This window comes from Primulina eburnea, chromosome 16, assembly GCF_022965805.1.
Source record: "Primulina eburnea isolate SZY01 chromosome 16, ASM2296580v1, whole genome shotgun sequence".
NCBI classification, from domain to species: domain Eukaryota; kingdom Viridiplantae; phylum Streptophyta; class Magnoliopsida; order Lamiales; family Gesneriaceae; genus Primulina; species Primulina eburnea.
In genome coordinates this window covers 31,301-44,347 of record NC_133116.1, presented here as the reverse complement: position 1 = coordinate 44,347, position 13,047 = coordinate 31,301, and the positions used below count along the sequence as shown (strand labels likewise).

The 13,047-nt window shown below is 38.4% G+C and overlaps 1 protein-coding gene across 1 annotated transcript; it reads right to left on the bottom strand.

Annotated features, from left to right (window-relative positions):
- Positions 1 to 4,856: 4,856 nt before the first annotated feature.
- On the bottom strand, positions 4,857 to 6,263 carry LOC140816383 (cysteine protease XCP2-like). The gene is made up of 4 exons (XM_073175610.1): positions 5,761 to 6,263; positions 5,450 to 5,685; positions 5,238 to 5,378; positions 4,857 to 5,173 (listed from the first exon to the last, which is right to left on the bottom strand). Exons 1-4 carry the CDS (start codon positions 6,230 to 6,232, stop codon positions 4,958 to 4,960), a joined length of 1,065 nt encoding a protein of 354 aa, XP_073031711.1. The 5' UTR covers positions 6,233 to 6,263; the 3' UTR covers positions 4,857 to 4,957.
- Positions 6,264 to 13,047: the final 6,784 nt, after the last annotated feature.

Below are 13,047 nucleotides of genomic sequence, written 5' to 3'. Positions count from 1 at the left end.
ATTCATTATTTCAATTGACGGTTCGAAGTAAGGGTTCAAAAAGTGTGAAAGCCATATCATGATACATATGAGCTTTAGAACAAAAGCCCACTTACTGCAAATTATTTGTAGCATGAAAAAACTAGCTGCTGGTTTGTGAATAAGACATAACAGACAAAAGTGTGCGTGCAAAGCTTCCGGCCGCTGGTGCTCGAGAATGGTCGAGTCTCGTCACTGAATGGTTGTCGAATAACTGACAATCTCGCTGCTGAGAGCAATACAAAATCGAGAGAATTTGGGATGGTAGAGTGTGATTTCTGAGAGCATTCAGTCCTCTATTTACATGTGAGGCGATGAACTAAAAATGGTAAGCTCTATTATGGCCATAATCATCCTTAAATTCAACCATTACAAGGCCATAAATATGCTCCATATCTAGTCTTAACTTCATCGGTTACCATCTGCAATCGAGCTGGGCAGATATATGTACTCGAGCTGGTGTTGAGTTGTTTGATTCGAGTTGTTGATATTGAGCTGGTACATGTCTTGTAGCACCCTTATCTGAGCCACTACTAAACAGACTAATAATAATGCATAATTAAATTTGATAACAAAAATTAAAATTCAAATAACTTAATCATCTTACGACCCAAACGAAAACAAAATAATAATCTTAGTATTAAATGTTAATACAGTCATATAGAATTCATAATCTTGCATGAGAATATGAGAAACCAAATAAAAACTTCACTAGATCACCATCGAAAACCCAACTGTTCTAACCATTGTCATGACCGTCCAAACCTTTCAACATAAGACCTTTCCGCGGAATGGGAAGTCCAAGATGACAAAAATGTGATCGAAAATCGCCCAATATGAGAATGTACAAGTATATATACAAACTGATATGATGTATGAGAAATACTAATATGAATCCACCTAACTTCACTTCAAAAGCTAGCTCATGAGAGGAGGATTGTGAATTCATATATATTTTGCCCAAGACAACTCTTACTAACCGATGTGGGACACATCATTCCCGACCCCTTTAGACTGCACGTCCTCGTGCCAACTCCTTCGTTAACCCGCACTCCAGGGCACTTCCAGGCATTCTCGACCCTTTTAGACTGTACGTCCTCGTGCCAACTCTTTCGTTAACCCGCACTCCAGGGCACTTCCAGGCATTCCCGACCCCTTTAGACTGTACATCCTCGTGCCAACTCCTTCGTTAACCCGCACTCCAGGGCACTTCCAGGAACATGCAACCACACGACCAGTCAAGAGTATGGTTCTGATACCATATGATATGAATCCACCTAACTCCACCTCAAAAGCTAGCTCATGAGAGGAGGATTGTGAATTCATATATATTTTGCCCAAAACACCTCTTGCTAACCAATGCGGGACACATCAAATGCAATATGTTCGATATCAAAGATCAAGTCAAGAGTCTTGTGTTCACTCTAGAGATGCCTGAGTGTGTAGTATCTGATATGCAATAGGCATCTTTTGTCTCCCACACTCATCATAAATACGTGGACCTACAATGTCCAAGGTCATCAGAGCCCCCGGGTTCTGCCAAGAACTGTATCTCTGGATACCCAACAGTCCACAATAAAAAATAGGGATGAACATCCCAAACAAACAAGGTATTTCTCAAAAGATATCAGACACAACATGATATGTCATGCATAATATATAAATGAAGTAAAACATGTATAATGCAATATATAAATATGCAATATATAAGTGTGTGTACTAACTATTCTTGGATATCTCAGTCAATACATCATGTACCTGCGTCCATCGTCATCCCACTGATGACATTTCGATCTAAAAACCTAAGGTATATGGCCATAACTCTAGAGAAAAAACCTGAGGGAAAACAATGTATGAAATAGAGGAAATCAGCTTCTATTTATGGACTGCATCCGGACTAGTGATCTATATCAATCTTATATGCCATTTGTTATAATCTCATTCGTCTAGTTAGTTTTCTCATGATAAAGTAATCTGAAGTAGATTTTGAGTGGTCCATTCTCAATTTGATGGATCCGAACATCCTGATCTTCAATTAATCACTGTAGGACCGAGCGCTTGCCGCTTTACCAAAAGTTATAGCTGGTGGTAATGGTGCAACTCAAATCTTTTAAACCGCACAGCAGCTCAAGCACCACGGTTCTATCGCTCTACCAAGTAGGGACAATTATTGCACCCACCAATCTCCCTCCCAATAATTACACTCATTGCAATCAATAGGAATCGAACCCGTGACCTTAGCTCTGATTCCAATCGTAGGACCGAGCGCATGCCGCTTTATCAAAAGCTATAGCTGGTAGTAATGGTACAACTCAAATATTTTAAACCGCACAACAGCTCAAGCACCACAGTTCGATCGCTCTACCAAGTAGGGACAATTATTGCATCCAACAATCATTTTCTTACTAACGCTTAATCGACAAATATTTAATCATGTTTCAATTAGTACTCCATTCAAAAACATATTTAGGTCATTACATGTTTAGCCGTTGATTTATCTTTTTGCCATTACAAGTAAAACTGTAGAAAATCTAGCTTGTACAAGTCTCGCCGTTTGTAAGTCACGCTGCAAGAAGTCTCACTGCTTGCATATCTCGCCGTAAGGGTGTTTTGACATTAGTAAGTCTCGCCACTCCTATAATTTCTCGTAGTTCACATGTTTCACTGATTTAATATCTCGCCGCATGGATTCTCGTCGTTCATATGTCAAGCTAATCACAAATCGAGCTGGAAGATGGAAAATTCTTGCTCTTCATATCCTTCCATCATTATTGGAAGTTTCGTACTCAAAACTTGAGTTGGCTTGAACATATATGATAAATTGATAGGTTTAGAAATCGATTCAATGCTGAATGATTTATGGTTCAAGGTTAATTGATTTAAAGTATTAAAAATTCAAACTTGAATCCTATGTAACATGAATATGATAGATTTCGAAACAAAAGTCACGAGTCGCAAAAAAATGGATGAAGATGTTCTTATTACAAAAGAAGAATGGGAGTTCAATCTAATTGGTGACATTTCCGTCTCCTAACTCCTCGTTAGCCGTCTCTTCTTGTGCATTCAGCAGTTTTTGACATTTTGTACATGATCAACATTTTGTTGATTGTCGACTTCTAGATCCAAGTTTTGGTTGTTTAGCTCAAGTTGGTGCACATAGTTTCCCATTTCTGGGCTATATGCATAGAATTCTTGTTGAAGTTGGTCATAAAACTCTTTTATAACGTTATATTGGCTACACCAAGCTTCAGTGATGGTCAACATCTGATGACCATATTTTTTAGCCTCCTAAAGTTGTTTCTTGAAGTCCTTGAGTTGTTTCTCCAGAAATTTCTCGTCGAAAGAAAGTTTTGTTACATCTATTAGAGTGTAAAGTTTTCAAACATTAATTATTGCTCGCTTCGCAGTTTTGGTAGCAAAACTATTGATTGAATTTGCATAATAAATTTTCTCAACCATTTTTTCTTGATTGATAACGTAGCCAAGTCATTTAGCCTTTCTTACAATATAGTTGATAGAAAATAAGTTTAGAACAACTTCAACCTGAAAAAGTCATTTCGATAGATGCCACCTTTGATGGATCACAAAAATTATGCAGCTAAGGGTCCGCTTGGTTTGTAGGACGTGATAATTGAATGATTGATATGAGAATGATTGTGGTAGGATTGTAATATATGATGTAAAATAATACTATGTTTGGTAAGATTATTAAGTGTAGGATAATTTTGAATTTTTTGATGAAGATACGAAATTGCCCTTCCGGAACATTAGCGACGGATTCTTAAAACCCGTCGCTAATAGCGACGGATTCTTAAAACCCGTCGCTAATAGCGACGGATTAAAACCCGTCGCTAATAGCGACGGTTTCTGAGAAACCGTCGCCGATCTTGTGAAACCGTTGACATATAGCGACGGTTTATTAGTCATGAAACCGTCGCCGATGTTGAGAAACCGTCGCCGATTAGAATCCGTCGTCGATTTTTTTTCAGAAACCGTCGCCGATCTATTTTCAAAAACCGTCGCTAATTTCAGTCCACTCGGATAAAAATAATCACGCCTGAAAGCAAGGACACAGAATCCCAAATTTAATCCCAAATTGTCCCACAAATAATCAATCTCAAATTTAATAATTGAACCAAACAACTGACTATCTATCAATCCATCCACTATCCCACCTACCAAACTGGGCCTAAGTATAAGAAAATAGCCTGAAACAGATAGATAGACAGAGAAATCGTGTGATAGTGAGCTTGATCGCCGTAGAATAGTAGAGAATTTGTATTCTGGTGGGAACTCACGAGATATGTATTTCATATTGATTTTCTATTCTTGCTAAATGTTTATGAGTGTGCTTAAAAAAGATAATAAACGGTGATACTTCAAGTTTTCACAATGAGTCATTTCCCATTAATCACTATTTATGAGATGAGCTAATAAGTTAACTATATTATACTAATAATTTTTTAAAAAAAATTTGTTCCCCACAAAATTTGGGGATTGAGAAGCTTGCCTCAAATTTTATACTACATGTCTCGGCGTGCGTATTGAGTAAACTATCGGGCTAACGTAATAGTTTGTAAAGCAGACTAGCTAGATAAACCGCATTGGTCAAACCCTATATAACTGGCTTGCCCGAGAAGTGTTAGTTGAAAATGGAACTTATGATTATTGGTCAAACGTTCACCTACTCCACCAACTCAAATGATTGGAGAATCAATCAATTACCTTTTCATTTCCCATAACTTCAATCTATCCTTGTATAATTGTTTGATACTAAACATTATTTGTTTTAGAAAATAGAAATACATGTTTTTTTCTAGTGTTAAATCACTTTATCATTATAATGAGTAGGTCATATCTAACAATGCCACAACTTTATAATGGTATAAAAATATTGCATCATATATCAAGTTTTATTGAGAAGTACAATAACAGAGATTCAAATGGTTTTGGTGGGAAAAGAAGCCATTTTATTAATTCCACAAATCCCTTCAGCCTTCCCATTGTTCCTCTTCATTCTTATAAATCCCTTTTCTCCCCATTTAGGACCCCATGAATTCTTCACAATGATGTAATCCAATCCCTTACTCGATCCATATCCTACCGCTGCCACTCCGTGATCTAGCTCATTTCCGCAGTGCCCATCAAACACACCCTACAAACAAACATCATTTGATATCTCACCATTTAGATGTTCCAAAAACGATCAAAGAACTTACCCCGCTGTAGAATTGAAAATCTCTACCAGAAGCTTCGATGGCCACACTTACTGGCTGGTTTGCCAGTGCTTTCAATAGACTTTGACCGTCGTTTGCAGGTACGTCTTGGTATCCGCTAATAGTCACCAACTCTGATTCATCCTAGAAAAATTTATAACATGATCATCGCCATTAAAAAATATAACATGGTACTCTTTTAACAGTATTTTTACCCTGTTTTCTTCACAAGTTCCTTCCTCCATCAAGTAGGGATACTCTTCCTCGTGATGAAGCCCGCCATTTGAAACTATGAACTGAAATGCATAATCCATAAGACCCCCATTGCATCCATTGTTATGGGTTGTGTCACAATCGATGAGCTCTTGCTCGGATAATTCAGTTAAATTCCCCGTCACAATTTGGTTTATTCCCTCCACTGCTGCCACTGTTGAAAATGCCCAGCAACTCCCTGCATGAATTTTTTTTAATCAATGTCAGCAACCACAATCTAAAATGACCCTTTTAAGTCAATCGTGATACTTACCACATGAACCTTGATTCTTGATCCTGGTGACGGCACCTTTCTTTCTCCAATCCACAGACTTGGGCAAAGTGTTGAAATCTTTGTACATAAATTCCTGAGGGGAATCATTTTTCTTGTGGAACATTGAATCGACCTTGAACCCCAAGTACCCCTTCTTGAATTCGTCAGTGCTCATGTCAGCAAACTCATTCAAACCAAGCCAATAGTTACTAGTGGCTTTATTCCTCTCATCTATGTGCTTCAGATTATCCTTAAAAATCTCAAATCTATGCAATTTATCTTCAATGCTCTTGTACTTTTTGCCATGTTTGTCCATCCATGATTCGAATAGATTTATGAGTTTATCAATACAAGAAAGATCGTCAGGCGAATAGCCTACAATTGAGAAATCGTTTCTCGTTGCTGTGATCAGAGTAGAGAGGAAGATGAAGATTGCCAGAAAAAGTAGCTTGGATATCAAAGATAGGGCCATTTAATTAGAATAGAAATAGATGGATGAAGATTATGTGTTTGGGGTGTTTTAAATACAGAAGCAGGTTCTGTTGCTTTGAAGTGAAGTTTTGGAGTAGAAAATATTGTAAACTGAGACGTGAAGCTTGGTTTTGTTGGCGACCTTTGCATCTAAGCATACATCATTGAAATTATCTGTATGTTAGGATGAATGATTAAGATGTCTAATAATAATTATTGTATCTTCTACAACATGTTAAAGTTGGAAATAATTTAGATAAAAGAACTTGGCTTATAGTACATTTTTTAATATCTAAATTTTCAATTTCAGTGTTCGATTTTTTTACACATTTAGTGTACTTAGAAAGCTCAGTTGAATGTTACATTTAATTTCTAATTTTTTTTTTATAACAAGAACACCTAAAAAAAATTGACTATAAGCGCATACAACACATACACAAAAAAGTTGTATATGCACGGGGCGCTAGCATTTATAACGTGATAGTTAAATATTATTCTATTTTATTAAACATTTGATTAATTAGGTCATTATGATTTTGTAGCTGTTATATTTTTGTTCCCATATAATACAACCATATATATATATAAATATATATATATATATATATATATATATATATATATATATATATATATATATAATTTGAATGAAATAAAATATAAAAAATTTCTCCGTCTAGATGGCATTTCCTTTTATGAATGTTTTATACTTTTATTCAAAGAGAATCTTATTTTTTTATACCATATCGATAATCTATTTTGTGCACTAAATTACATTTTGTTTTTCAGTTTCGATTATTTTTGACTGAAAACTATTTGCTTACATCGGAACATGCTTATGTGATGCCGGATAATAATAATTATTCTTAGTGAGATGAATAGTAACATTTCCCAAATTAAATCTTGAGGCACCAACTCCGCTGAAACTCGCGCGGCCTTCAACGTAAGGCCAACCATGAGCACCAACCTTCTATAACGGTGCATTCATTTCTTATATTCAATGAAAATTTAGGGTCTGATTCTAGCAAGTGATACTAGTCCAGACGCAGGCTTCTCATTTGTCCTGAGCCTGAAATCACGAAGTAAACCGTTAGAAAGGGCCGGGAGGGTGTCCTGGCGTAGCCCCTCCAACGCTCTAGTGAGAGACTGAGGATATAAGTGGAGAGCAGCTAAGGGTGCAGCTGAAAAATAATATAGTGAATGAATGAATCGTACGCTCAAACATGATATTCATAGGAGAATACATGGATCTGTCATGGGCCCTCCATCAGTGTTAGGGATGGGCCGGGAGTTTGTGCCTGATCTTGATGGGTCCATTCCTGGGGTATCACCAATCTCCCCTCCAAAGTCGAACTGAATCGTAGATTCGAAGTTCAATTAATTTTGTTGTCATCGGTTTACAAGGCGTGAGTTGTGCATTTTTCCCTTGCTGCTTATTAGTCTCCAAGAGTTTGGAAACAAATTAAATCACCTTCCCATTTGAAGTGTTAGATTTGCGTTGGGCTCCATCCACTCCCCACTTTATCCTCCACTCCACAAACAATATCTCTTCTTCGTTTCTCTTCCCTCGCCCACGCTTGCCTTTGCCTTGAATTTCCCTAAGCGTCTCATCTCACCTAGCATCACCACGCCCTAGACTTGCGTCCTCCCTACACATCCTCGCCTCCCTCACCAGCACTAGTACTAGCCTCGCCTCTCCTCCCCTTCATCTCGCTGCTCATGTTGCCACCGCCTCATCCCACATCGCAGCTCCTCCCTCGCCCACGCTTTGGCATTCCCACTTAGCCCCCCTTACTCGCCAGCCCCTCCGCCATTCCTTGCCTCGTGCCCATCGCCTCGCGCTTGCCCCTCCTCTGCGTGGCATGTGCCCTCGCCCCTGCACTAGCTAGCTGCGCAGCCCCCTCACCCTCACTTGCGCGTTATTGCTCGTCACCCTTGCCACAGCCTCGCCCAGCCCTCCGCCTCGCCTCCCTCTCCCCTTCACCTCACCACAACCCTTGCCATCCCTGCCTCGCCTTCCTCTCCTTGCCTTCCTCTCCTCGCTCCTCGCCTTGCCTGCCCAAGCCAGCTACACCCTCGCCTTCCTCCTCCATTTCACTTACACAACGCCTCGCCCCTCACCCAGCATCCAACAGCCTCGCCCAATCTCGCCTATATCGCTTGCTCGCCCCTTGCCCAGCCTCACCTACCCAGCGCCTCACCCCTCGCCCCTCGCCTCAGTCCGCAAGCCCTGTTGCTCGCCCGTGCCCGAGCGCTCGCCTTGTGCAGTAGTCCCTCCGTACACCCGCCTCCGCCTGCATGCCCTGCCCTTGCTGTCTCGCCCACGACAACACACCCTCGTTTGCGTGCCATTGCCCATTGCCCTGCGCGCTCGCCCTCTCGCCCAGCAGCGTCGCGCGCTCGCCCCTTTTCCCGCACAGCCCTGTCTTCTGCCCTGCGTGCTCGGCCGTCAGTCCCTTCGCCCATCCTCGCCCACACCCTTGCCTGCAACTCCTTCACCCGCTAGCCTCGCCACTCTAGCTCTGCACCTCCTCGTGCCATATCCACACGCCATAGTTTGCCCTCCTCGCCCCTATCTTCAAGGTCCTCTACTAAACTTTAGATAGAAGCAACGAGTACTTCACTCACCTTCCATACTTCAAGCTTTTCACTCTCACCACCTCAAGATTATCTACTACGCTCCAACCTTCACCCTCACCACCTCAAGCTCCTTCACTAGGCTTCAGCCTTAGTAAGAAAATAAAACTCTCACCTCCTCATCTCGCAACTTCTCTGCTGAGCCGGGCCTTAGCAGAAAAATAAAAATTTCACTCACTCCTGACTCCTCTGCTAGGCGATGCCTTTGCAAGAAAATAAAAGTTTCACATTTTCACCCTCTAACTCATCTGTTCGCCGATGCCTTAGCAGGAAAATAAAAGTTCCACCTCCTCACCCTCTGACTCCTCTGTTAGGCGATGCCTTAGCAGAAAAATAATAAATTTCAATATCCCCAACTCTTCTCATCTACTAGGCATAGCCTAAGTAGGAAAGTAAAACTGCCACCTCCTCACCTTCTGACTTCTCTGTTAGGTGATGTCTTAGCAGGAAAATAAAAGCTCCACCTCCTCACTCCTGACTCCTCTGCTAGGTGATGCATTAGCAGGAAAATTAAAGTTTCACCTCCTCACCCCCGACTCCTCTGCTAAGTGGTGCTTTACCAGAAAAATAAAACTTTCACCCCATCGCCCCTTGACTCCTCTGCAAGGTGATGTCTTAGCAGAAAAATAATAAATTTCAATCTCTCCAACTCTTCTCATCTACTAGACATAGCCTACGAAGGAAAAATTTAATTTCTCCTCATTAATTCTTCTCCTTTACTAGGCACAACATAAGTAGATAAAATTTAATTTTTCTTCTACCCAACTCTTCTCCTCTAATAGGCGTAGCCTAAGTAGGAAAATTTAATTTTCATTCTCTCCACCTCTTCTCCTCTATTAGGCATAGCCCAAGTAGGTAAAATATGATTTTTGATCTCTTCACCACTTCTCCATTATTAGCTGCAGTCCAGATAATAAAAACTTCACCTCTTCACCCCATGACTCTTAGCAAGAAGGCTATAAGAACTCCGCCCATTCACTCGTAACTCCTTTGCTAGGCGAAAGCCGTAGCAGGAAAATAAAAAATTCAATGCCCTCATCCTCTAACTCCTCTGCTAGGCGATGCCATAGCAGGAAAATAAATATTTTTTTACATCACTTTGCTCCTTTACTAGGCGATGCCTTAATAGAAAATTTTAATTTTTCTCCTTCTCAACTATGCTCTTCTGCTAAGTGATGCCTTAGCAGGAAAATTTAATTTTTATCCTTCACTCTGCTCCTCTCCTAGGCGATGCCTTATTAGGAAAAAAAATAATTTTTCTCCTCCACTCTACTCCTTTACAAGGCGATGCCTTTGTTCCTCTCCTAGGGGATGCCTTAGCAGGAAAAATTTAATTTTGCTCATCGACTCTGCTTCTCTACTAGGCGATGCCTTAGTAAAAAAATTTAATTTTTCTCCTCTCCAACTCTGCTCTCTGCTAGGCGATGCCTTAGCAGAAAAATCGAATTTTTCTCCTCCACTCTGCTCCACTACTAGGAGATGCCTTAGTAGGAAAATTTAATATTTCTTCTCCACTCTCCTCCTCTACTAGGCGATGTATTCGTAGGAAATTTAATTTTTCTCCTCCCCACTCTGCTCCTCTGCTAGGCGATGCCTTAGCAGAAAAATTTAATTTTTCTCCTCGACTCTGCTCCTCTATTAGGCGATGCCTTAGCACGAAAGTTTGTCCACTCTGGTCCTCTTCTAGGTGATGTCTTTTTAGGAAAATTTAATTTTTCTCCTCTCCCACTCTGCTCCTCTGCTAGGCGATGCCTTAGCAGGTAAAATTCTATTTTTCTCCTCTCAAATCTTCTCCTCTACTAGGTGCAGTCCGATTAGGTAAAATTTAATTTTTCTCCTCCCAAACTCTTCTCCTCTACTAGGCGCAGCCAAATTAGGTAAAATTAAATTTTTCTCTTCTCAACTCTTCTCCTCTACTAGATGAGGCTCAAGTAGGTAAAATTTAATTTTAAACTCCCCATCTCTTCTCTCTCAACCTCAAGTCTCTTCCTACCTCTTCTTTCCGCTCCCTCCTCCCTACTTCCCCCGGGTTGCTGCTCCATCCTTTTGTACCGTTGGGCTTCTTCCAGATTTATATATTTCTTTGTCCGAGCTAATAAATCATCATAACTTGATGGAGGTTTATTGAACAATGATTTAAAGAACTCCCTCCTCTCAGTCCTTGGGTAAAAGCACTTACCCTCATTAAAACATATTGAATTGTTATTTAATTTAATTAGAAACTTTATTGATAAAATCGTCAACATATTTAAAAAATAAGTATAATTGTCTTTAAAATATTATATTATAAATTGTCTTAGTTGTATTAAATTAATCCATTTCAAATAATTTAGTGTAAATATAGTTCATAAATCATACTAAGATTTGTTTTACAATTTATTCGATTAATAATAAGCCTAATTTTATTACTCTAAACTTATAAAGTTAAATTATTAGTCTATGAACTCTTGATTAAGTCTAATTATTTAATTAATTCTTATAGATATGTCAATGCGAAAATGCAATTATAAGATTTGAATAAATTTTATTTATTTATCATGCTAGTTTTTTAAAAGAATGTTTTGCCATAAAATATACAAGCTTAATAAAATTAGCATTCGGCTTAGTAGAGCGAGGTCATATTATTTTAATGTATCTCACCCTTTTAAATGAATTGTTTAGTATGTTTTTGTTGAGTTTTATTTTTTGATTATGCTAATTTTTTCAATAATAATTTGTAAAGTTACTTAATGTGAATATGACTTAGTGGTATAAATTTTGGGGATAAAATGTATAATTTGATGTATTTATGTTATGTGATGTTATTTTATTTTAAATATCATTTTAATATAATGATCTGCAAATTAAATTCAAAAATATAATCGTGGTTAAATGATGTAAATCCAACTTTCTTTCAAGAGAGTCTTGTGTTCAAATGGTCAAATCCTTCTAAATGCACAAGTGCTAAAAAATTTATTCGTTAACTCCACAAATGAGTTTAGCTCGAGCTAGAGAGTCATATAGAGAGCACATTCACATATATGTAGACAAGCCAAATTCGAACCAAATAAATGAGCCAAACTCGAGCTTCATCTTGCTAACCATATAAGTAAACATGTTTGCGAACAATAAACGAGCCGAGCTCGAGAAAAAGCTAGCGAGCACACGAGCCGAATATACTTAAGCTCGAGCTCGACTCGATAAAATTATCAACCTCAAGCTCGGTTCGATAAGATTAACAAACGATCTCAAATGATCTTTCACGAGCCGTTTGATTCGTTTATATCCCTAAACATCTTATGTGATGAAAATTATTATAATAATTTACCATAATATATTAAAGCACAATATAATAAGAATTACCTCACATTATTGCGACGTAATTATTTTTATAGTATCACGTACTTTATTAATTAGTCACACAAATGATTTAGAGGTGCAAACAAATCGAATCAAATTAAATATTTTTGAGTCGGCTTAAAAATATTTGAGTCGTATTAAAAAATATTGAATCTAGTCAAACTCGAACATGTTCGATCCTTTTCTTGAACCAAACTCGAGCGAAAATTATTGTGTTTGATAGTTTGGTTTAAATGGTTCGGTTTTATCGATTTTTCTGTCGGTTACGGTTTCAAAATTAAAGAAATTCGGGTTTTCAGTTCGGTTTACGGTTTTGATCCCCAGAAAATGGAAAGAACCGAACCGGCCATATTATATTTAACTATAGAGTTTTTTGTATAATTGGCTAATAAATGAGCCTTAGTCATATGACAAGTCCAATATTGACAATTGGAAGTTCAAATAGTTATTGAAGCTCGTATTGTTAAATGTATGGCAAAAACTTGTGTGAGACGGTCTCACGGGTCGTAGTTGTGAGACAGATCTCTTATTTAGGTCATCCATGAAAAAGTATAATTTTTTATGCTAAGAGTATTACTTTTTATTGTGAATATGAGTAGGGTTGACCCGTCTCACAGATTAAGATCCGTGAGACGGTCTCACATGAGACCTACTCTAAATGTATTGAGATTTTAGATGCAAAATCTATGCGCATTTTGAAGTCTGAGAATTGGAATTTAATAATTGTGTATTTTTTTTATTGAAGAGCTCTTGTTTAAAATTATATTTCAAGTTGTTATTGAAGCTTAGATTATTAAGTCATAAGTATATTGTAATCATATATGTTATACTCATCTACTA

Coding starts and splice junctions, on each gene's coding strand:
- LOC140816383 (XM_073175610.1), bottom strand. CDS start 6,232: ATGGCCCTATCTTTGATATCCAAGCTACTTTTTCTGGCAATCTTCATC. Junction 5,686..5,760: donor CAAGAATCAAGGTTCATGTG/GTAAGTATCACG, acceptor AAATTCATGCAG/GGAGTTGCTGGGCATTTTCA. Junction 5,174..5,237: donor ATTTTCAATTCTACAGCGGG/GTAAGTTCTTTG, acceptor GTTTGTTTGTAG/GGTGTGTTTGATGGGCACTG.